Below are 25,465 nucleotides of genomic sequence, written 5' to 3'. Positions count from 1 at the left end.
TGAAAGATTTAAACTGAATAGTGATACTCAAGGTTGTCGGCAAACACACTAAGTTTTAGGTTTGTTCAGGAAATGGAATTGTGCTGTCTCCTTTGAGGATGTGGGGGGGGGCTATGGTATCTTATCTGGCAATGAAGAAATTTCAAAGTGGAACAAGCAGTCGCCAGATCCACCAACTAATGTGGCAAACGAAAATTATTTGCGGTAGTTAACTATCAAGTGTATGGACTCATTCCACTATTTTTAAAGGAGCCTTTTTGTCAAGCTGAGCCAGCCAATTCATGCCACCAGGTGTAGACACAGAACACACACCAGACAGCAATGATAACAAAGAGAGAACTGATTAATTCTGGCAATAAAATGGGTTGCTTCCTGAACTCTTCCTCTGTTTCCTAATACCAGAGCTGTCCCTGGTAAACAAACACCCAAGAATCCATCCACCCATTTCCTTACCCTCTCTGCTCGGCCTGTTCTTCCGCGTCCAATCAGTCACCTGTCTCAAAGAGTCAAAGAAGTAATCTGCTTCATTCTGGCTGATCACCTAAGAAAGAAAAGATGAATGAGAGGGGAGTTTGCACAAAGAATCAGTTCAATACCCATAGTTCCCATTGCAGTAACTGAACAGCTTATGGAATTAAACAGAAATGATGCTGGCATGTGTTAGACCATGGGTCTTATTAAACAGGTACAGTAAGCTCACAACTTACACACATTTAACTTGTGTGCATTCAGCTTTGTGTGATAATAAATAAAAAGGGGGTGGAAAGGGGCAACGTCGGATTTAGGGCAATGAGGGCGGTTCCAAGCCGAGGGGGTGCAAAATGGAGAAGATCCATTTGGGGGTGCCAAATTTTGGGCTTGCAAAGTGTGCCAAAATGCAAGTTTGCCAAAGTCCGCTCCTGAAAGAGGGCAGGGTTTTGGGGAAAATGACTTTGGCAATCCCACCTGCCACTGAGTTCAATGTGTTTTTGAGTATACACAATTTTGGCTTTAGGTGTGATTCCTGGAATGTAAACCCTGCATAAGTTGCAGGCTTCCCGTATGAAGGAAAGAAATTAAGCAAAAAGAAAGCATTACCGTATTCTTTTGCCCAGAAAAACAAGTTGAAGCATGCATTATTATCACACAGAGCTCACAGTGGATATGTGACCAAAAGGGCCCATCAAAGACACTCGCTTTATACGGCTGCCCTCTCTGCCAATTACCTTGTCTGCAGTCTTGACAAAGAGGCTGAATCCTTCCCAGGAACTCAGTTCCATCTGCCTGGCGATAGTCTCACACAGAGTCCGTACTTTTGTGTTTGTCCCTACCTCAAACGCCTGGAACGTAACAGTGGAGGGATCAAAGTGAGTAGACTGGAAGGAAAGGGAACGGAGTACAACTTGCATGATGTACACAAACTGCTAAGAGCCGGACCTCTGTCTCCTTGGCTCCAAGCTGCACTAGAAGCCAGTAAAGGAAAACATGCAAGTCCCTGCTGAGAGGCAGAACACCTCTCTATGTCCACTGGATGCTGAAGGCAAACGTGAGGAACTGGCTGTCATTGCAACCCAGTTTCTGAGATCTTCTCAAGGGCATCTGGTTAGCCACTGTTGGCAACAATGCTGACATCATTGTTTTTAGTGTTTATTGTCTCCTTTTGTGTCCATAGCATTTTGTTTAAATACATATTTTTAAATTTTTGCAAATATAAGAAAAAGAAGAAAAGCAACATAGACTCCTCTTATTAAAAATAATCCACCAATCCAGATTTAAACATACAGTGGTGCCTCGCTATACGAATTTAATTCGTTCCACGGGTCTTTTTTTATAATGAAAAATTCATCTAGCGAATCCCATAGGAATGCATTGAATTTTTTTTGATATTTTTTTTGCCCATAGGAACGCATTAATTGAATTTCAATGCATTCCTATGGGAAACCACGATTCGCTAGACGAATTTTTCATAAAACAAATTCGTCTAGTGAGGCAACCTCCACTCGAAAAATCCTTTCGTTAAGCGGAAATTTTGTTAAGCAGGGCATTCGTTAAGCGAGGCACCACTGTACATATTAATGTAAGCAGCCCACATGTTCAGACAGATGCCCGAATGAGTGGCCATGCCAGTTATGAAACATTATTAAGGAATGGTACTTGAATTTGCTAATACGTACAGTAAGCCCACAACGTACGTGCATTTACCTTGTGCATATTCAGCTTAATGCACTTGACAAAAAATTTAAAAGGGTGAAAAAGGCCGGGTTCCAGGAAAAATAACCTTGGCAACCCTCCCACCATTGACCCAAATGGGTTTTGATGATAATGCGATTTTGGCTTTAGGTGTGATTCCCCAAAATGTAATCCCCATGCAAGGTGTGGGCTTACTGTACTCATCCCCCCCCTTCCATGTCCCATTTTCCTGCAGTATCAAGTCTATTCGATTGTATGTAACCGTACAATACAAAGAACAACCTTCCAATATATTTAACAGATACGGGTAGATTGCAGAGTTGGCCTCACCTGCTCTGTATCATTTGGAAAGTAAACCTTGTGGGAAATCTTTGTGATATTCTTCTGGATCGCCTCCACTTCCACACTGTGTGGGGCCCACTTCCGACAGCCACTCCTGGAAAATAGCAATGCAGGTAGAAATCTCAGAGGTGGGCATTTGCTCATGTGCAGCTGCCAGCAGTCTATTGCAACTCAGCCTTATGCAGAGTCAGAAAATTGGTCCACTTTGTTCAATACTGTCTACACTGACTGGCAACGGCTCTCCAAGGTTTCAGGCAGAGAATCTTTCCCAGCTCTACCTGGAGATGCTGGAGAATCTGGAGACCTTTGCATGCAAAACATGAGCTCTGCTACTGAGCCAGGGCCATTCCTCAAGTTAAGCCACTAAACAGCTACTAAGAGAGCAGGAAACAGGGGCTTCTGATGGAAGAATAATAGCTACCCTGGCATGAATTTTTGTGCTCATAGATGGCTCCTCTCTTACTCCGAGTTCTTCCTCCTACTAAGGGCTGCACCCTAAGACAGGTACAGGGCTCTGAGGCACCTGTTGCTTCAAATATAGGATTTGTGAAGAGGCTTCAGCTGAAGAACCAAACAGTCATAGAAAACACAGGGCTCTCTCGTTCCTTAAATGTAATTATTTTTAATCTAAAACAAGCACCACTAAAGCAAGAGCCCTCCGGCATCACTTGCTATTCAGAGGGAGCTGCCTGTGAGTTCTGCAGGAAAGAGAAATGTGTGTATGTCTTGAGCACATCTGTCTTATGCCCACATCTGTCATGCTATCAATCTCTCCTGGCATGGAAGGAAGGTTAGTCCCTTTCAATTTCTTTTGTACATTAGGTTATATGAGGCATATGCTTTACCGTATATGCTTTACATTTCCTGCCACCTTGTCCAAGGTGGGACTCTGCTGTTACCTTAGGGACAGAGGACACAAAACCTTCTCAAAGGATTGATAAAGCCTCTGTACCTCATCACCCTTTGCATCCTACGTCTGCAGTCCATAGCCAGGTTCTCTTTCAGACGAGTCTCCATAAATTTCTGAGCATGACTCAGCAGTGATTTACTAGGAGGGAAAAGGCCTGTGCAGAGCCAGAGTAATTGCCAACCACTGTTCAGGCTGTACCTGTAGTTTTGAGGGAAATAATAATAATTACTTAGAAATGTTAATAGGTTTTATTTACTTAACAACTGTTGAGACTTAGGAAACTCTCCATCAAGCTGGCTTCTCTGTGACCCCCCCCCCTCCATGGTCACCATAGGGGTGGAAATGGCTTCCACTGCTGGATTTGGAGATTCTGGAAGCCAGATACCTCTGAAGTGCTAAAAGCTCTATAAGTTCTTTTTCTGACAATGACCAAGAAATACACTGATATGAAAAGGAACTGTCCTGTAAGAGATGGTTGGAAAGGTCTGGCCCTTGGAATACCTGTTGGTGTTCTCTGTCAGCTGCTTCATGATCTGACAGTAGATCTCATCGCGCAAAACTTCCTCCTGAATTGCCACTACAAATATCTGGTCAGTGAGCTCCGCAGGGGACCTCTCCTGCTTTGAGGGGTAGTCTCCCATGTATCTCATGATAGGTGAAAGGAAGAGGTAAGGAAAAGTTTGCAGAGATGATGTGCAATTTCAAGCACCTCTCCTTTTTCAGATAGCTCCTAGTGACTGAGCCCTCCAGTGACAATTAGGCTGCGCTGCCTAGCAAAAACTATTAACAGGTCACCTTACCAATTAGCACTGCCTTCTGTGACTTCTCTATTGGGGGTGTTAATGCTATGAACCCCTCCATCATAGGCTCAGGTTGTATATATAGTATGAACCATTTATCATAAGGACACCACAGTCTCTGCTGTGCCTCATTTCCAAAGGAAACATGAACCCTGGAATATGGCACCACTTGGAAATTGGGGTGGTATGCAACCCTATCACCAGCATAAAGGATATCAATGAAGGACTGGCAAGCAAAGTCCCAGAGGTCAGAGTTGGTGCACACCTTCTTCAGTAAAGGCTGTTTTAGGGGTTCCCTAGAGTGAGCCCATAGGTGACTCCGCCCACGGGACTTGTGTAAGACTGCCTTGCTGATGGACTCCTTTTCAGGAACTCTGGGAAAACAAAACAAAAAACATTTTCTCAAAGCAGTGCCATTTGGACTTAATGTAACAGAGAAAATCTTTCTGGGCAGGTATAACCTGGCTGCAGTATTTTTTGCCCTGGTAACCTCTCAAACTTGGATTGCTGCAATGCACTGCAGTGCAGTACAGTACAGGGGGCTGCCCTTTAAGACTGTTTGGAAATTGCAGCTTGTGCAGAAAGCGGCCACTCAATTGCTGGCAGGTTTGAGGCAATGCACTCGCACCACAATTTTGCTTCTCTCTCCCCCCCCACCAGTAAGCAGGGGTAACACACCTGCCAAAAAGCTAGGATTATGGCTCTACCCTGCCTGGCATGGATCCAACCTAAAATTCCCTGCACCTGCTAACGTTTACCAATATTGAAACAGGTCATCCTCTAGCACAGAGGTGGGGGACTGGACCCGGTCCCCCCCCCCACTCTCCAACTTGACAGCGCCATCTGCTGAACAAGGGAGTTCCCGAAAGAGAACTCTCTAGTGCAGCTGATCCCAGCAGGGCTTCCTATTGGCACCAATCAACTGAAGAGTATTAAGAATGAGCTCTGCTTGACATGGAGCAGTTGGGAGTGCATGTTGAGCTCATGAATGTTCCTATGCAGCCACACCTGATGTCACACATGGCTTAAGGTGGGCATGGCTTGGAGAAACAGCCTCACAGGCCAAATTATGACCCCTGCAGAACCTAACTAGACCCATGGGGAGGAGGTTTACACTGCGCCTCTTACACTTCTGAAGATTAGGCCCCTTTTTCTATGTTGCCAAATGGAGACTGGTGCCAACTCTGATGTGTGCTCTGATTTGCATTTGAATATGGGGAAAATCCTGGCTGGAACAGTATCTCAGTGCCCATCAGCAGAGGAGTGGTCGACCTTCACTGTGTCCTCTGCTTCACTGCAGATAAGGAATGGCAAGAGGGGTCACCACAAGAGTCATTTCCATCACATGGAAGATGGAGTAGGATGCAATAACTAAGACGGGTTTAAGTGCAATAACATGCAACTGTTGGTTGAAAAAGCAGCACGACTTTCAGGAAGTAACAGCTTTCGGGAATAGGAAGCTGCAAGGCACAGGAATAAATATACCTGAAGTGCTCGTAGGAGAATTCTTCCAGAGTATATGGCTTCACTTTTGCTTCTTCTTCCTCATGCTCCTCTGTGCGAGAATTCAGTGACGCCAACCTCCGTTGTTCAGGCGACATCATCAGCAGGCTCTGAAAAGACACAGCCCCTTGAAGGAGACAGGCTTCTTGCCAAGATGTCAGACACCGACCACCCGTGCTGATGCTTCAGGAAAGATTTGTGGGCAGGATACTCATTTCCTGCCAGGTCTGCTTACAGACACTTCTTCAGAGCAAGGAAGGATTACCAGGCCTGCCAGCATTTCCCTTAATGAGGGGAATAGTTCCAAAAGAATTCCCACAGGGGCTAGCATTGCATTAGAAGAGGCCCTAAGAGAGCACAATGTAAAGTCCAGAAATCAAGTCAATGTACAACTGGAACTACTGTTGATGTACTTGAAACTTACATGAAACTGCTAATTGAAACAAATACTCAAAACAGAGAACGATGTTAAAAATGCAATTTAAAGTAGTTCAATAATAATTACAGTCCACAACAGATCAATAACTTCCAATGTCCTGGGTCTCAGATTTAGTTTGAATAAGCATGTGAAAATTCTGAGCATGCTCTGCTAAAGACTGAGGAATTGAAGAGGAAGCTTGATACTAAGTTTCTACTCAAGCTCTAAAAAGGGGTCAGAGTTAGCCCTGACAATTTCCCCAAAGGCTCCAGCAAGCCCTTGTTCAGTACTGCTATTTTCTTCCATTCCTCTGAAACACTCTCTACACATTTTTTGTGAGTTTCAGCGTGTTACCTTAATAGATGTCATATCCATGCCATATATTTAATGCACATGGCTCCCCTGAAGAATCCTGGGAACTGTAGTTTACCATTCACAGAACTACAATTCCCAGCACCCTTAGCAACCTACAGTTCCCAGGACTCTTGGGGGAGGGATATGTGCTTTAAAAATATGCTGATGATGTGAGCAGAGAGGGGATGGAAGCCATTTATCCTGGTTCTCCTTACCAGTAATTGACTAGAAGGTTTAGTAACGGTGGGGATGACATAGATTGCATCTTGTGACACAAGCCCAGATTTATCAGTTCGCTCATTCTGAGCATAGATCCAACCTTGGCTTCCTTCCAGCCTTCTGCCACGGCCATGCATCCTGCTTTGGCTTTTTTCTAGTCCTCTGTCCTTGGCTAAAATCAGCAAATCCCCCTTCTTAAAGGCCAGAATTGTGGAGTCATCTGGGAAGCAAAAAAAAAGAGAGAACTACAGTAATGCTGTCCAGCCATTGCACATCAGAGAGAATTTTTTTTGGGGGGGGGGGTTCAGAGTCATACCAAGCCATTGTGACTTTCTCACAAGACCTTTAGGGATCGGTTATGCAGCCATTTTGTGCAAATACTGATATCTGAGTTTGTATCTGCCACCCCACCCCCCGTGATATTTTTTTGGAGGGGGACAGACCTGCCCCCCCCCCATGGAGGAGGCCAAGTGTGGAGCTGAGCACAGCGCAGCTTCAATAGCTGCTTCTTCTTCTTCTTCTTCTTCTTCTTCTTCTTCTTCTTCTTCTTCTTCTTCTTCTTCTTCTTCTTCTTCTTCTTCTTCTTCCTCCTCCTCCTCCTCCTCCTCCTCCTCTTCCTCCTCCTCCTCTTCCTCCTCTTCCTCCTCCTGCCACAGAGGGGAAGGAGCTGCTGGCCATGGAAGACATGCTGCCGAGATATTGGCCCCCACATTCTCCATCAGAAGCTGGTGCCTCTGGTTTGTATCAAGCATGTGACAAGTGGGCCATGAGAGTAACTTGCCATGAAATGAAGAGCAAATCGCATTTGTTTATCTTGTGAACTGTCTGAGATCTTCAGGTGAAGGGTGGTATATAAATTTAACAATAAATAAATAAGGAAGATATACGTCAAATTGTGTTTTGTGCTCATAAGGCTGTGTACATTTAAAGCACAGACATACTTCTCCAAATAATCCTCTAAAGTCTAAACTGTAGCTTAAGCCACACAAAGCTACAATTTCCTGCACTCTTACCAAGAATCCTAGGATTCTTTTTTTGGGGGGGGGGGTTGCTTTAAATGTGTGGTGTGTACATCAACAAGTCATGTGACTCAACAGTTTCCCTTCTTTCCCAATCCTGTTTTTACCTCAGTGACCTGTCTGATTTTTGTTCCATTCTTCTGCTACATCATTACCCGTTTCTGCTCACGTTTACCACTAAAAATTTATCATGCCACCTCAGGGGATGGGGGAGATTTGTGACTGGATCTCTCAACACTTTCCAAGTAGTAGTATATAAATTGCGTTTAATAAATCAAGAACATGTTTTTTCCAAAAGAAGGTGGAGAAGCTGAAGCAATTGAACTGAGACTGCAGGAAAGACAAGGAAAAATTTTCCTCAGTTCTTCCAATAGCAAAAGCCCATCCTCATCAAGAGCTGGATGTAAAGCTAGGCGGTTTGCCGTTTACGAGCCAGGAATGCTGCCTCATTTAGTTAAACAGCTCAATGACATCTTTCAACAAAAAGGGGACAAATGATGCACACAAGTTTGGATGGGACCACACCAGCAGCTGCTGGGGGAGTCATAATCTGCAGCTGACATCTATCAGCAGAGAGAAGAGTCCAAACCAGCCCTCCATTGGACACATTGATTCAGCATAACCTGACCCTTGGAAACTTCTCCATCTGAAAGCACCCTAAGTTACCTTGCTGCTTGTTTTCTTGCATTGCCACAGCATACTGTGACCTCTCTTTCAGTCCTTGCAGAAACATGACCACCAGCTCAGCAATGACAACGCTGTTGACCGATGTCAAGACAAACTCTTCGGCACGCAAGGTGTTGAGGGTGCAACTCTGTCCGAACGCCTTGACTGCCCTGTGAAACACAGAAGTAATTTGTTAAAGAGAAGATGGCTCCAGGAGCTGCAGGAAAGCAAAGCTCTACATCCACCTGGAGCCTTCAGAATAAGAGTCCAAATGTCCTAAAATCCATTAATTCAAAGACATAGTAAAGTCTCTTAATATGGATAAAAAAGCAAGGGGTGGGAAGGACAAGACCTGATCATTTCCAAAGCTGGAACAGAACCACCAACTCCTAGAGGGAAGTCAAATTTGTACACTCAGCCCTTCCATGTCTCCTTACAGAGACAACTTATCCTGCAATGCTCATTCTCAAACAAAGGGGGAACAGGAAGCACAGTACTGTAAGGGAACAGTGAGATATTATAAGATTTCATACTCTGAGTAAACAGAACTCCACACCTGTTCCTTGAAGAAGAGGATGCTTTTTAAAACTTGGGGGAAGGGCCATAGTTCAGCAGCAGAGTCTGGTAGGACTAGGAAAGAACACTCCCTGAAATCTTGGGAGAGCTCCTGCTAGCCCCTGTACTGAGCTAGGTGGACCAGTGATCTGGCTCAGTATAAGGCAGCTTCCTGTGTAAACTGAGTGCTTGATTTCTCCTCCCCCTGACATAATTGCTGAGAAAGGAAGACAGAAGAATTAAATGAAGAGGAGGTAGGAGCTGAGCATCCTTTGGTTTCTTGAGAGTTCCAAGGGGGGACTCTGCTGCTCTGCTGCGAGGGAGCACTCAGTCATGTCACCTGACTCACTGCAATAGTCCCAGTGGAGTGCCAGCCCCTGCATGGTGTTTTTGAATCCCAAGTTCACAATCCCACTGACAATGGAAGACTTCCAGCACTGTCTCCCACTCAGTTCTTGACCTTTCCTTGCATGGCCAATAAGGGATTATTTCTCAAACTTCCTACGATCAGAATGTGCACTTATTCCAAAGTTTCCCAAGAGGGTCCTGTGATGATGAAATGCATTTCAAATATTGTGCAGAATGCCGGTGAGAATGCAGTACCTACACTCTCTCGGGCCCATGGTGTCCCAGCAGACTTACCTGTTCGTGTGGATGCCAGTGATTTCTGGGAAAGACAGGTCTAGAAGTCTCTTTTCTGACTCATCTAAGAAGCAGATCCCTTTCCAATTAATTGCCACTATGAAATGGTTCTTGGGCAGACTTGGCCCTGTAAACACAATTTTTTAAAAGGTAGTGTAGCGACCTTTTCTTACCTCAGATACTCCTCCCCTCTGTACCCTCACCCACACAAAAGGGGTTGACATTACCTGAAAATTTGGTGACCTCAAAGAATCTAGAAAAGAGCAGAGGCCACTGAAAGCGGGCATAATCCACCAGCTGCTCCTTCACGTTCTGAGGGGAAAGTCGGTCCTGGGTATAAGGGGCCTGCAACATAGAGATGGAGAGGTGACTAAGTCTGCTCCCTTCCAGATTTCCCTTCAGTGACAACCATCTCTCTTCTGTGTCTATGCAGACTTTTATGGGGAAACCCTCAAAACTTTAAAATCCTTTGCAGTGGCAGAGCTGTCTTTAAGTACCTACAAACTGCCAAAGGCCAGATGTGAGCAGTCTCCTTTTTACTTAGCAACAGCTGCAGCCACATATACAAATAAGACTGCAATTCCCCTGGGAAAACAGGTACTGATGATGCGCTTCTGCTCTCAAGAGGAATTGCAGATGTGCGGGAACGTGGATATTTCCATGGGCATGCATGTCATCACTGCTCTTAGAGACTCTGGGATACTTGACCGCCTAATCATGGAATGTGGACCGAGTGTAGATTCTCAAGTGGACCCACATCCACTCCATCTTTCAGTCTGCAAAGTATGGATCAAGTGAGTCCAGTTTAGAATTCATGTTTGCTGAATTCCTCCAAATGCTCTGCAACACATAGGCGGTACATAGGATTTCCTGGTGCACATCCACTGAGGATAAAATACTGAAATAAGACGTCAGTCCTCCCCAAGTGTTTCAAAGGCTGTTCACTTCAGCTGCTATTGCCACCAACGTAGAGGGGGAAGGGCATAGGGAAAGAGAAAAGCTGCAGGAGAACAGAAAGAGGTAAGTGAGAAAGCAGCAGCAGTAGCGGCGGCAAATGCTCGGTGACGTGAAAGAAACAGGGTGCACCATTAGCAATCCATCACCCCTGCCAGGCCCATACACAATTTGTCAACTTGTTGAAACCTCTCAATTGTCATAAATTTGTTCAGTGGGACACCCTGCTCAATCCTCCTTAGTAAACCATAGGGGGAAAATATATTGGTCCTCTCTTCCTCTGCCACATTCCTCTAAGACACTTATTTTCTGTTCCAGAAGCAAGCACAGCAAATGCATTATGAAACAAAGTTATGTAAGACAGAAGCTATGGGTTATGTTAGTCCCAGTAGGTACCCCTGGGTGTTCTTACCTTAGCGTGAGCATATGTGATGAGGCTCACCCACTTCTCCTTGGATTTAGACTTCAGCAGCTTTGCTGGGATACACTCCTGGAGCATGTTTTGAACCAACTCATTTTGGATGGACTCTCCAAACTGGACGTAGCAATATTTGGCTCCTATCTCCACCAAGTCCTCCTCCTATGGCAATTAATCAGGTTGGGTGATTTGTTAGAAGAGGCTTTAACCTAATATCAGTCATTGCCCAAACTAGACAAATTATTCATCTTCTCCCAAGCAGGTTTGATCCAGAGGTTTGTATCGTACACATATACAGAAGAATGAATTGCACCAATGGCATTGAATAGAATATTGAAACAGTAAGGAAAGATCCATTTGTCAAAAAAGTGCCCCTGGGAAGACTAATTATGTATACCCAAATCAATCCATTTCCCAAAGTGCCTTTGGACTCCACATATTAGTGAATTAAAAACCCACCTTCTCACAGCGGTATTCTCCATATCGAATGCCACGGATGATTTGATGATAGATGAGCTCAGTGCTGACAGGATCTTCCTTAGAGTTGTGCCAGGGAGTGAAGACCTCTTTCCTGAAGTACAGACGCCAGGGAGTGTGGCGTTCATGGCCACCCTTCTCCTTTTCCATTTGTTCACACTGGGAAATGGCATCCATGATGTGTTCCCGCTCGCCGCCAAGCGACCAAGCCTAACAACATCAACACCACCCATTTCAAAGATAAATGAGGTTGTTTTCCTTAATGGATATTCTAATAATCTCAGGGAAATGCCCCCAAGGCACCTCATGTAAGGGGATAAATTGTGAGTGAAAATTACATAGTACTGTAAGTTTTATTTCACCAGGATAATTAATTAGCAGCATGGTGTAAGGCAGCCTTCTCCCCATATACCCAGACCCTACAATCACCATCTGAGACCCTTCCTCCTGCGCCTCCTGCACAAGAGGTTCAGAAGGTGGCAACATGGCCTTTTCTGAGGTGGCTTGTGGCATGCTGTCCCCAGGGAGGCTCGCCTGGCACCTTCATTATATATATATCTTTAGGTGCCAGACAAAAATGTTCCTCTTCAACCAGGCCTTTGGGTGAATAACATTCTACAGACTTTTAAATGTGTTTGTTTTGTTATTGTTTTGTTGTTTCTGTTTTAACCAGTGCTTTTTTTCCTCAAGAGTACGCCAGTACCAGCAGAAAAGCACTGGTTTTAACTATTTGTGTTTCCATCTTGTCTTCTTATCCTGAGATTTTTTGATGAAGAGCAGTATATAAATCTATTAAAACAACAACAGCCTGGTACCCTCCTACGATTCCTATCAGCCCCAGGCCAGTGTATGGTAATGCATGGATGGGAAGGTGGTTTCATTTTATGCCCTTCTCTAGGGTATTTGTTGAAGTCAGGGCAGGGGCTTGATACAAACACTATTCCTTAAAAAATGCCATGTGTGGAACTTTGTAGACAGACACATTTGTAGATATTCAAACATGAGATATAAATGCATATCAAAACCACCACATTTATTCCATTGTATTTTGAGACCCAGATGATTGCTAGAAGATACCCTGTTTCTCCGAAAATAAGACGTAGCCATAAAATAAGCCATAGTGATAGGCAGTTAAAGCTTGTAGGTTAAACTGTACCATACTTAATAAAAATAAAACATCCCATGAAAATGAGCCATAGTGTGTGTGTTTTGAGGAAAAATAAATATTTTCGGAGAAACACGGTAACAGGCCATTCCTTACTTGAGTATCCAAGGTAGGTTGATATAAATGACCTCGTTCTTTAAAAAGAATGTCATGTAGACTTTTTGCCCATGCAGACTGAATATGCACATGTGACAATTTGTGCGAATCTGCTACCAGGAGCACAAAATCTACAGGCTGCATGCAATGGGCTACTTATCATAGGGATGTTGGCAATTTTGATCTCATAGTATGACTTTCACATGACCAGGATAACCACAAGCACATTCAATCTACGTTGGTATATGTGTGTGTTTGTGTAAACTCTGGCCACATTAGAAAGCCCAAAATGCAAACTGGTCTTCAGAGCTAAAAGCACACCTTCCTTGCTGCAATTACGCAGGAAGATGGCAAACAATCAGGCTTAGAATATAGGAAATTGCATTTTCACATGTGAAGAGTTGGGCTACACTGATGGCAAAGGAAAAGGAGAGCCCCAAACAGCTGGCAGAGCCCCCCCCCCCAAAAGTAACTGAAATTTAGAAGAGATGTGTAGATGCCCCCCCCCCCGCCCCCGAATGCATTTAGGTAGATTTCACCTCACATGCAATGTTATTTCATTTCACCTTGTCATACAAAGCAATATAGAGAGAGAAACCAAATGTATCCTTCAGGTTAGTTTTCTCAGCAACACGCTGGCAAATTTCCTTTGCAATGGAGGCTGAATCTGCCGAGACTGTGATGCTGCTGCCATTCATCAGGGTCACGCTAAGTGTAATAGGCTTCTTATTCTTTGTTGCCTGAAAGCCAAAGAAACACAGGGGCAGAGTCGCACAGCAACTTTCTCCACACTTGCTCTATATTGCAGCTATAATGAGAATCCCAAATCATTATACAAATATCCACCTTTCGAATAAAGAGGAGAAACCTGACTCTTCTAGATGCTATTAGACGAATGTAATTATGTAGTAACATTCAAGCTTTTTCTACTCTAAAGCCCTTTAGTATTGCAGACACATTGCTTCTCTGCAATTAACTGGTAGTGTTTAATAATGAAAGTTTGGCACACCACTTAATTCAGCAATGCTCTTCCTTTGGCCAGCAAAGATCCTTTCCAATATTAACTTTAAAAAAATCTTCCCCATGATCCTGGATATAGGATTAGTAATATATACTGCCTTAATTGTCCCTTGAATAGCTTATGTTAATTGCCTTCATTGTTCTTGCAGCCGGAGTTGGGGTTTAATTAAAAGCATTCATTTTAAGAGCAAAATATCAGTACCAAATTTCACAATAAAAACTGAGATTCTACATAGCAAGACAGCATTATATTCTCCAGAAATGCACTTCCCCATGGCCAAACTCCAAGGACAAAAAGAGAACAAATGAGTACTTAAAGACTCACCACTCCTGCCACAGGAATGGAAATTGGTACTGGGATAACTAAGAGGCTGGGGAGCTGTATTTTGCCTATCCACACTAGGCAGGTTGTTGCTGCAATTGTGTTTTATTGCAAAAATTGTCAGTTTTTGCCACCTATCAGAACTGGAAAAACAAGCAAGGGGGACAAGACACAAACCATCTACTGCAACAATCTGCCAATGGCACCCACTGCTTCCACACTGGACACTTTCTGTGACAAAGCCACACTTTCCTCACTCACTTTTTAATGCACATCTGCATGACATCATGAACAAGACAGGTCTCCCTCTCAAATTTTCCTTGTTCCGCCTTTCACATTTTCCCCCAAAGCTCAGGGGGAAAAACTTTTTTTAAAGCCCTGAATTTAATAGTTGCCCTATTTCCCCAAGTGCATATGCCTATTGTGCTGCTGTTCCAGCTGATTAGACGGCTCTGATCATTTCTTAGCTTGTGCTCTGTCCCGTTCCTTCTGAATTGTCTGTCCCTCATCACTATGAATCAAAACTAACACTTTAGCCTTTGTCTAAAGAGTAAGTGAACACAAGGAAGCAATTCCAGGCAGACTAGTGCAGAAAGCAGTAAAACGCACAGACCTCATAAGGAAGTTAACTGCCTTCTGTTACAACCCAGCAGGATTCATCAGTGTGAGATAAGGATAAAAAGATGGTTACCTGCAGCTCCAGCCAACTAGGTGGGTCAGATCGTGTTCCATTCATATATGTGCGCTTCAGTCTTTCAGCACAGTATGGGACATATAATGTTGGTCCACCCTGGATGAAATTCAGTAGGTACTGGAAGTATAAAGCAGACCACAGTATTAGAAAGCAAACACCTCTTCTCTTTCTGGATTTTGAATATCATTTCCCAAACAGCATGATATTCTTTGATACTCCTTGACCTCAAAGAAAAGTGACATTTTTTCCCCTATGGTTGCAAATGTGGAAGGAGGAATTTCTTCCTACCCTACAATTATGCACTGCTACCTTCACTGCCACAACCACCATCTCCACTGCCTTCTCCTCATTCATCCCCTCTTCTGTGGTTCTCTTCTGTGGTTGCCAGGAAAAAAGCTCCAAGATGGCACCAGGATCCAGGAGTGCCAGCTTGGCCCTGCGACCATGGGTGCCTGGGGCCATAGGTATCATGCAATGTGCATGGCCCTGGCACCGAAATTTGTGGGTGCCCGGTCCCTTCGTGGGGAATATGCCAGGATCCTAGAGTTGCCAATGAGGTTGTTTTAGGGTAACATCATCTCAAGATGGTGAAGTGGTGGAATGTGACAGGGTGGGGGGGAAAGAAGGGAAGGGAAGAAGGTGGGGAGGCACCATGAGGGTGAGGGCAGCAGAAGGTGGTGGTGGTGAGGGGCAGTAGCTGTGGGCTTTTGTCTTTAGGCAGTTTCCCCTCTCTATGCACACCCATCACAGACACAATCCTGTACATTCTTGATATTCTAGATTCCAACATACTGTAAAAAACAAACAAACTGCAGAATAACTACCTTCACAAACTTGTCTGAAGGACAGAAGGAACTAAGACAGAGAGACAGCAGAATCCAGCCTCTCAGATAACTGGTTTGGTTTTTATTCTCAGTGAGTTGCTTGCAGATCTGACAGTAAATTTCATCCCTGTGAAAGAAAACTACTGTAATTAGCAAAATAATCCTCATCCCCAATGCAAGACTTTTTGCTAAACAGATCCATGTACAATTTCCCTGCTACAAGTGGGTGGACTTGAAGCCTGTTTGATTACATTGTGCTTTTTGTTTTGTAAGAAGTGCTGCACCTAGATACCTAATGATCAATCTGGTAGAGATCTACACAATTTTTAATACATTTTCCTAAGGGCTATATGCAGGATTGGCTCAACACATTTTGCTGCCTGAGGCAAAGGCCCTCATATCCCACATATCCCTCCCTATGCTACATTTCTGCCCCATTCTTGTTCTTTCAAGAATGCCTAATTCAGGGGTTGCCAGAGGGCATTCCTGGGACCCACGGGGTCCTTGTTCCCACCCCTCTCCTTGCTGAAATTAGGCTAGAAAGAAGCATCCTATTGCCACCAATTTAAAAAGAGTGGTGTTCTGCATGTGGCGCCCATCTCAGTTTGCAAATGGCCACAGACAAATGTTGGCCTAGTTAATATACCAGATATAAAGAATGTTAAAAAAATGGATGAAATTAAGATTAACCCAGACTCTTCTGGCAGGTCATTTGGATGTACTCTGTAATCTAAAAATGTAAGCTGCCCCTTAATATATAATACCTGATGGCAGGACGCTGGATAGCATTGCCAATAATGAAGTGCACTTTCTCAAGGTTAGACATAGGTCCCTCAGACACAGTGCTTTCCTCCCGAAACATATCTTCCCCATTGCTCAGCTGGCTGGCCACCTAAAATGAAGCAGGAAACCATTTTCCTCCTCTTTCATGAAAGGTTATTTTCAATAAATATACTTAATTCTGCGATAGGAAATTGTTACATATAACTGATAACATTCTCTTCTATGGAACCATCCCCTTGCCTCTACACTCACACACACATGAATCTCCTATATATACTTAATTTAAATTTTATTCACATATAGGAGCATAGGAAGTTGTCATCAACTAAAACAGAAGTATCACCAAAACCAAAAGTAGCACAAAAACATATAAAATCAATAGAACTTCACTAAAGCATAGCAAGGGGGGGGGGACACACACAGGAGTTCTAAAAACTTAAATACATTCAATCTTAATTATTAATTGACCTGGAAGGGAAAGAAGAGGGTTTAACCAACGACTGGAGAGATCATAATGCAAGCAACTGATGAGTCTTTCTGGGGAGAGCATTCCATAACCAGGGTTCCACCACTTAAAAAGTCATCTCTTTAATAGAATTGTAGAGTTGGAAAGGATCACCAGGGTCATGTAGCCCAACCCCATGCAATGCAGGAATCTTTTGAACCTACAGGCCCTGAGATTAAGAGTCCTGTGCTTTACCGACTGAGCTATCCCAGCTGACATAATCTGACCATAGCTGCCAACTCCCGGATTGAAAAATCCAGGATCAGCAGTGGCGTGGCACCGGAAGTCGCTTCTACGCATGTCCAGACATGCGTAGAAGCGACTTCCGGTGCTGGTGCTGCCCGATTTCCGGTGCCCAGACATGGGCAGAGTGGCACCAGAAGTCGCTTCTATGCATGTCCAGACATGCACAGAAGTGACTTCCGCTACTGGGCTGCCCGTGTCTGCATGTCTGGGCACCAGAAATCGCTTCTGTCCAGACATACACAGACAGCCGGGAGCCGGGACATGGCCGCCGGCAAGAGCTGCATTCCAAATCCAAATCTGGGGGATTTACAGGATATAAATCCATTCGGGATAACAGCGGGAAACGGTAACAAAATACGGGGGTTTCCTGCGAAAAATGGGAGCCTTGGCAGCTATGAATCTGACTCACTTCACTAGACAGGGGAACCTGGTTGAGGGCCTCTGATGAAGATCATATGGAAGGAAGTGATCCTGCCTCCAAGCCATTTAGGGATTTAAAGATTCAATTCAATGTTCGGTGAATGACTGAAGATTCAGGACAGACAAAAAGTGCTTCTTTACACAGTGCATTGTTAAACTAGAGGCAGTGACGACCACCAACTTGGATGGCTTTAAGAGGATTAGACAAATTCATGGATATAGCTATCAGTGGCTACTAGCTGCATTCAGTATGCTTCTGAATACCAGTGCCTGGAAACAGCAAGACAAGAAGTGCTATTGTGCTCAGGTTCTGCTTGTGAGCTTCTCATAGGCATCTGGCTGGTCACTGTGAGAACAAGATGCTAGACTAGATGGGCCCTTGTTTGCTCTCACAGGGCTTGTCTTACGTTCTTACTTCTTCATTCAAACTGATGCACTATGAATGCTTATTTGGAAGTAAAACCATATTTATTGTTGATCAGAGGATCAGCGCCAACAAAATGTGTTCGGTGGGACTTGGTCCTGAATAGGATTGCAGCCTTCATTTCCTTTTAATTCTTGAGACATAATCGTCCCACACCCTATTGCAGAGGTCAGCAAACTTTTTCAGAACTGTCCCTCAGACCTTGTGGGGGGCTGGACTATATTTTTTGGGGGGGATGAACGAATTCGTATGCCCCCCCAAAAATAACCCAGATATGCATTTTAAATAAAAGCACACATTCTACTCATGTAAAAACACACTGATTCCCGGACCGTCCGCAGGCCGGATTTAGAAGGCGATTGGGCTGGATTTGGCCCCTGGGCCTTAGTTTGCCTACCCATGACCTATTGTCTTTGTGCCTTCTTTATAATGTTCAGCAAGGGGGGTTGTGGTTCTTTATGTCTTTTGAGTTCTGTGCAAGCGACCAAACTGTCCTGCTCTTACAAACATTTCTTTTTTCGTTTAACATCAAGTCTGGTCACTTGACTCAAAGCACTGGCTCCCCTTGCTTTCAGAATGGACATATTTTCATGTGCAATTTTTCTATTAAATACTGTTGCCCAGAGTACTTATTATTAAACAAGGGCTTTTTCCCCCAGCTGGAACTCATCAGAACTCAGTTCCAGCACCTCTCAGGTGGACACCATTGCTCTTATAAGAGAACAAGGGAGGCGTTCGTGGTGAGTTCTTCTGGCACCTCTTTTTCTGTAAAAATAACACTGTTCAAATCCAATGTCAAAACATAGCCTACCTTTCCAGTCAGCTTGGAGCTGCGTTTTAGTTTCACAGACGAAATGACATTGGAGAACTTGTCCTTCCTGTTGTCCCTCTAAGACAGAAATGTTCATTATGAACTTCGATCCTCAAAAGTCAGTGGCAACTGCTAAATTAAGGGAAAATATTCTCTACAGTCTCAAGCCCTGTTTCCTGAGAACTTTCTGTTCAAGCAGTACATGCAAGAATTCTGATGCAAAATAAGAATGATTCGTTTTCCACAGTATATGTTATACTGGTGATTCTGGATCCCACAGTATGAAAGACACACGTGGATGACATATCAGACTACTGCAAACTTTCGGATTTAACAAGTTCTTCATAAGGCACAGGTAATCACACAGAGAAGGGGAGAGGAAAAGATGCCATGGGAGCATGTGGGGCTTTTAGGCAGGCTTCAATAAATTCACCAGCAGATCACCTGGAATCAAAAACACTTTCTAGAATGTTGGTAGACTTTCATATTAAACATTTGGTTGAAGAAAACACTTTGAGGAGCAGAGCTAGGTTGTTTTCTAGCTTAGCCAAGGCTTTTCTGAAACCACTTTCTCTGAAACCCTAACTCTGCTTTCAATGTAGTCAGAAGCGAGACAAGGGGCTTGCTAAGTACTTTGCAGATTTTTATTTTTATTTTTAAAAAAGAATCACACACTAGACTATCTCCCCCTCCCAGGACTATAAATCATGTACTGAGTAATGTAAATGGAATGTAGGACTTTCTTTTCACACAACAGAGTCCTAATGAACTATGACCCAGTTTTCTTCCAAACCAAAATGGGTTACAATTAACAATGGTGCAATCATAGGCAACTAGCCTGTCCTCATTAATTATACCAATTCAAGTCTGCAAGGACTAATTGCAGGAAATTAACAATTAAGCCCCAGAATCCAGCTACAACATGGAACAGCCATCTGCAAAATTCCTTTCATCTTGACCAATCAAACACAGACCCCCTGGTCCATACACACTGTACCAGTTATATAATATAGCACTTAATGACCCTCTTGGCTTTGCATCTCTATGATGGCTGCAAAATCAGGATAATTATCAAGCATCTCATAGATGGCAATTCTTGGTGTGTGTGTTACTGGCAGGAGTTGCATGGGTTTGAATTAGGAGATTTGGCTCTAGTCTACAGCTGCCTGGTATGTTGCACCTACATGAAGGCCATTTAGCATCTCCAAGTTCAGGTAGACATCCCAATCATCTAGGTGGGTCATTGGATCCTCTAGGAAAGGAAGAACTTTAAGAGATTTCCTCTTTCTTATTAGGTCTTGCATGAGCAACATGGTCTTCCTAAGCAATGGTGTGTGCCTGTATCCTGTGGCTGCTTTTCAGTCCTGCCTCGGTTTCTCCTTTGGTCTGGATTTACTCTCTACCCCTGCTCTCCCAGCTCACCCCAGGCTGTTCCCCATAGCCCAGCCTTGACAGCCCCACATATAGCTTGGGAGTTTTGGTAGGTCTGCTTCAGTTCTTGAATGTAGCAAATTAAAATGCAGACTTCTAGCCTCCAGTTATCAAGGCCAAGCTCAACATGTGTTTGTAACTTAGCGTCCTTTTTTTGTTTTATAAAAGAGTTGTGAGAGTCCCTCAGTCCAGCTCAGGATTGCAACACTTGGGGGTGGAGTGAAAGGTCATCATTCCTACACACTGACTTTCCCCTCTGAGATCTTTCTCCTTCCCCAAGATGCCACTGCAAATACAGTAGTACCTTTGGGGGCAAATAACAATTTTATGGGTAACTTTCTGGGGGAGAACAGCACAGGTGAAAAGGTTCAGATGCAAATAAATCAAGGGGAGTGGTCTAATTTTCATAAGACTATATCTGTGAAAAGCAATGCCTTCCTCTTACCACATCAGGACTGTAGTTGCCTGTGGGCTGCAGCTGGTTTTTCTTGCCAAAGCTTTCATAGACCTGAGTCACTTCAGAGCTGCTTTTGCTGTTGGTGTTTCTCACTAGCTCTGGTAAGTCACCCATGAACTGCAAGATGGTGGTCCAAACGGCTAAAGATGCCTAATACGGATAGGACACACAATGAGATAGTTTTGCACAGTAATGGTAAAACTAACGTGTCACATATTTTACCCATGGGTATTTGTATGCACTTATTGAGCCTAGGGCTTGCTGATCAGAAGGTCGGCGGTTCGAATCCCTGTGACGGGGTGAGCTCCCGTTGCTTGGTCCCAGCTCCTGCCAACCTAGCAGTTCGAAAGCACCTCAAAATGCAAGTAGATAAATAGGAACCGCTACAGCGGGAAGGTAAACGGCGTTTCCATGTGTTGCTCTGGTTTGCCAGAAGCGGCTTAGTCATGCTGGCCACATGACCTGGAAGCTATACGCCGGCTCCCTCGGCCAATAATGCGAGATGAGCGCGCAACCCCAGAGTCGGTCACGACTGGACCTAATGGTCAGGGGTCCCTTTACCCTTTACCTTTATGTGCCTGTACTGAAACCATAACAACTTTGTGATATAATCTACAATAGTAGCAGTAGCTATGGCAGCAGCAGTTCAGTCAGTAGCTGGTACTGTACTGGTTTTCGCTAATACTGTAAAACCAGCTTGTTAGTTTGCCCTGTGTTGAGACACAATCTGATAGTTTCTTTTATGGAGGATTGTAAACCAATTCAGTAAATCTTATAAACTTCATGTATTAAATCTGCATATGACTAAATACATATTCTACCTTTGTTTTTAGATAATGACTGCATGAGGCATTCCCTCCCATGTGTGGGAGACAGTGGAATTTTTTAAAGTACCTGTGTTTTAAAAAGAAGTTCTGGGGAAAAATTGCTGCCCAGTAAATTAGGGTTTTGCTTTTAACTGAACAAATATATTGTAAATCAATTAATCTAGCAGTTGTATTGACTAAGGTTGCATACACACCATACATTTAAAGCATGTGCCTTCCCAAATGATCCTATTATTTGTTACGGGTGCTGGGAAGTATAGCTCTGTGAGGGGTAAACTACAATTCCCAGGGTTATTAAGAGGGGGAGAACATCCTTTAAATGTATGATGTGTACACAATCTAAATCTTGCATTCTAGCATCGGTGCTCTATCTATTTTATTTCTATAATAACATTTTGTGGCCTGCAGGAAACAAAGCAAAAAAGAATAAGATCTAGGGTGCTGCTAGTGTTGTCAGCAGAACTTAAGCAGCACAGCGAAGAAGAGTTACACTACCAGAATATCATCCTTCTCCTCATGGTAGAGCAATGGGTGGCGCAGCGGCCGTCGAATGTGTGTATGTGTAGAGGAACCTTGGAAGTAAGTGGCTGCAAATTTTGGGAATGAATATTCTGCAAGACCACTCGTCTCCTCTTCCTCTTCCTCCAGCTCCATGGCCATTGGGATCATATCCAGGTCCACCTCGGTCAGCTTGTACATCTGTGTCTTTGTCTCCAAGTCCTGTAGGGCAAAGAATCACAGACCATGACACAGAAGCAGAGAGCAGCTCTCTCTCTCTCTCTCTCTCTCTCTCTCTCTCTCTCTCTCTCTCTCTCTCTCTCTCTCTCTCTCTCTCTCTCTGCCTTCCCACAGACACATCAGTGCTTACTAGTCCTGATGGCTGCATTACCTCTGGGATAGAGGCAGTGTTTGGAGAACATGAGTCAGAGAGCATTGTTGCACTTGTGTCCTGACTGTGAACTGCTTTTTATACCGAAGCTCCAGCAAGGCTGTTTGCTTGTCTGAGGCATTTCTACCCTGCCCTTTAGCCAAGACCTCTACCAAACTGTGTCAATGTCGGCTATTAATAAGCATCATTGTAAGGTGTGCATAGTGGACACCTTCTCTATTAAGATAATATCTCCAGGTGGCCAATTCATATGCTGTTTTTTCCCCTGGGGGTGAACAGGCCTATACAATGCTGACTTTACAGCTGCTTACCTCAAAGCCCAGAGGAGCCTGTCCTTCTTGGCCTCCGATTAAAGAAGGTAAGAAACCAAATACTCTGTCCACCATTTCCTGGTCACTAATGACATCATATATTGTTTCATGTTTGTCGTCAACAGCATCATATTTCCTTAGCTTCTCAGCATCCTCTTCCGGCTGTTCCTGTGGATAAATTATAGGAATTCGTGTAGGAACTTGCAGGAATGAAAATCTGTACACATACCAAAACCTCATAGGCACAAAGTGCAAGTTTGGATTTCCATGGCCAGGAGGACAAACAGGTTTACAAAGTAAGTTACTAGAATGCATATTGGAATACTCAGGAGCAAAGTATGCCAGCTACTCAGAACATACAAAAATGAACCAGATATTATCAAATGTTTCTAAATCTCATCTAATGCTAAATAAAAAATCCTTCCAGTAGCACCTTAGAGACCAACTAAGTTTGTCATAGGTATGAGCTTTCATGTGCATGAACACTTCTTCAGATACTTCTTCAGATTCATCTAATGCTGTAAGCAATCTACTCCTTATAAGCCTAATTTCTGTCACCAAATTTTAGATTTCCAGGGACAGGCACAGTGGTATCTTGGTATAGCAGATCCAAGTAGTAGATACCTGACCATATACAGTATGTAGCATGCTGGAACTAGGCTTGCTGAGACCCAGCATATGCTCTTGGATTCCAAGCAAATTATTTCATTTTCAAATATAGGGAACAAGAAGATTTCACAGTGAAACTAATTTGCCTGGCTACTTCTGACTTAAAAAATCAGATGACCTTATAAGTAAAGGTGTGGGGCACCTTTAACCCTCTAGATCACGGGTGTCAAACACAAGGCCCGGGGGCCTAATCCGGCCCGCCAGACCTCGTCATGTGGCCCTCATAGCCGCTGCCGACAATAGCCGCTGACAGTAGTTCTGGAGCCTGCGATTGGCCGAGGGTCAAAACCGGGGGCGGGGCTGCAGGCGGAGGCCGGGGCGCTGGAGCCGCGCTGACGGCCTTGGCCAAGGAATTTCAATTTTGAATGCGGCTGAGGGAGGCGGTGGCACAGCGGCCAGACGGGGAAGTGAGATGCAGGAGGAGGAGGAGGAAGCCCGCCGAGGAGGTAAGAAAGCCCTACAGGCGCCGCCGGCAAAGTTGGCGGCGGGACGGAGCAGCGCTGGATTTTTTTTGGCAGGCTTTGCTGTTGTCTCCGAGAGCAAGTGAGGCGGCACTGGGGAGCCGCCGCCCACCGCTTCCCTTCCTCTCCTCGGCTGCATCCGGGAGGTGGGCGAGCGAGCGGGCGAAAGGGACGCAGAGTGAGCCTGAGGGGGAAGTAGGCGAAGCGCAACAGCCGCTCTCTTGATGGAGCCAGGTTTCTCTTCCCTCTTCCCCCGTTTTCTCCTCATAGACACTCGGGAGGGTGCCTGGCTTTTGCTCTGCCCCCCACCCCCGAGCCGCCCTTTGGCTTCTCAGTTCCGGCAGAGCTGCTCCCCGGGGGGCGGCCGGGAGGGAGGCAGCAGCGACGGCACGGGTTCCTGCTCTTCCCGCTCTGCCGCCTCCTCCTCTCAGCCCCTCGTGATGTAGGGCTCCAGATGGAGTCACCTCGCGGTTTGAGTAGGTGGGAGGGGTTTTTTTTTCAAGCCTCCTTTGCCTGCAGTCCCGGTAGGGAGAGGCGGTGGCGAAGACGACAACAGCGCGCGTGGGGGGAAGAGCAGCTCTGAGGCGAAGATGCACGTCCGCTGGGGCTGCCGCCGCCTTCCTCCTCGGGAAATCCGCTGCCCTCCCTCAGCGCGAGGGGAAGGGACTCTGGCGCTGAGGAGGGAGGATGCAAAAGCAAAGCAGGGAGTTGGCGCTGCACCGCATGTTCCTGCCCCTCTCCAAAGCATGGGGTGGGTTGCAGCGTGTGGCATCCTGCCTAGCGGGGTTTGGGTGTGCGCAGGGCGGGAGAGGGAAGCCCTCTTTCCATCTGCAGGTTTTTAATCCCAGCAGTGGCTTTCTCCTTCCTGCCGAAGGTTTAGTTGAGCCCCCCCCCCGAAGCCGCCGATCCCCACCTTTTGTTCAAATTTCCCTCGTTTACATCCCCTCCCACACACACGCCACGACGCAGGAATGTGATCCACGTGGGGGTGGGAATGAGCTTACATTATTACAAAAAACAGTAATAATTGAATGCAGTGACAATAATTTATGATAATAAAGAGTGGACACATAGTCCTACAGACACAACCGGCCCTTTGAGGGTGACCAAACTGCTGATGCGGCCCCCGATGAATTTAAGTTTGACACCCCTGCTCTAGATGTTGATAAACTACGACTCCTATCAGCTCCAGCAACCATGGCCGTCAGGGATGATGGAAGTTGTAGTCCAGCAACACCAGGAGGGCCAAAGATTCCCCACCACCTGTTATAGAACCATAACACATGTGTGAAATGAACTTCACTTTCACAAACGGCAAAGTAGTGACAACAGATACAGATGGAAGGACATTTGTTGTGTATGATGAACTTTCCTAATATTTCTGCATAGACAGAACTCTCCGTCAACATGCATGTCTTTCTGCTTTGGAAATGTAGCCACTTGCTGTATGTGCTCTGCTGTGGAAGCATGCATATCTTCTGTGGGAGTTTCTTCTGCCTGAATGCCATCATATATGAGAGCCCGGCAACCGAGAAAACCTACCTTTTCTATTCTAAGCGCTTCTTCCCTTGCTTTCTTTGCTCCAAATATTGGAAGGAGATGCTTATCTTCCCTTAAGCGTGGCTGTCTGGCTTCCAGTTTGAGTTGCTGCTGCAGGTAACAGA

At 44.8% G+C, this 25,465-nt stretch overlaps 1 protein-coding gene across 5 annotated transcripts in view; it reads right to left on the bottom strand.

The window, feature by feature from the left end:
• Nucleotides 1-25,465, bottom strand: part of MYO7B (myosin VIIB) — a 56,794-nt gene that overhangs the window by 6,324 nt on the left and 25,005 nt on the right. For 3 of the 5 annotated variants that reach the window (XM_035132913.2, XM_035132916.2, XM_060274657.1), the window contains 22 exons: nt 25,344-25,451; nt 22,672-22,839; nt 21,967-22,191; nt 20,633-20,794; nt 18,757-18,834; nt 16,332-16,459; nt 15,568-15,694; nt 14,741-14,860; nt 13,274-13,447; nt 11,429-11,656; nt 10,964-11,131; nt 9,825-9,942; nt 9,598-9,724; nt 8,401-8,570; nt 6,712-6,935; nt 5,707-5,834; nt 4,438-4,595; nt 3,923-4,076; nt 3,464-3,619; nt 2,500-2,605; nt 1,206-1,319; nt 454-541 (listed from right to left, as the gene is read on the bottom strand). In XM_035132913.2, coding sequence (XP_034988804.2) covers nt 454-541; nt 1,206-1,319; nt 2,500-2,605; nt 3,464-3,619; nt 3,923-4,076; nt 4,438-4,595; nt 5,707-5,834; nt 6,712-6,935; nt 8,401-8,570; nt 9,598-9,724; nt 9,825-9,942; nt 10,964-11,131; nt 11,429-11,656; nt 13,274-13,447; nt 14,741-14,860; nt 15,568-15,694; nt 16,332-16,459; nt 18,757-18,834; nt 20,633-20,794; nt 21,967-22,191; nt 22,672-22,839; nt 25,344-25,451 — 3,229 coding nt within the window. The remainder of the gene's footprint in view (nt 1-453; nt 542-1,205; nt 1,320-2,499; nt 2,606-3,463; nt 3,620-3,922; nt 4,077-4,437; nt 4,596-5,706; nt 5,835-6,711; nt 6,936-8,400; nt 8,571-9,597; nt 9,725-9,824; nt 9,943-10,963; nt 11,132-11,428; nt 11,657-13,273; nt 13,448-14,740; nt 14,861-15,567; nt 15,695-16,331; nt 16,460-18,756; nt 18,835-20,632; nt 20,795-21,966; nt 22,192-22,671; nt 22,840-25,343; nt 25,452-25,465) is intronic. The other 2 variants (XM_035132915.2, XM_035132917.2) reach the window with 2 other exon arrangements.

This window comes from Zootoca vivipara, chromosome 5 (assembly GCF_963506605.1).
Source record: "Zootoca vivipara chromosome 5, rZooViv1.1, whole genome shotgun sequence".
NCBI lineage: Eukaryota > Metazoa > Chordata > Lepidosauria > Squamata > Lacertidae > Zootoca > Zootoca vivipara.
Note: the sequence above shows the minus strand (reverse complement) of the source record. Positions and strands in the feature narration are given on the sequence as shown.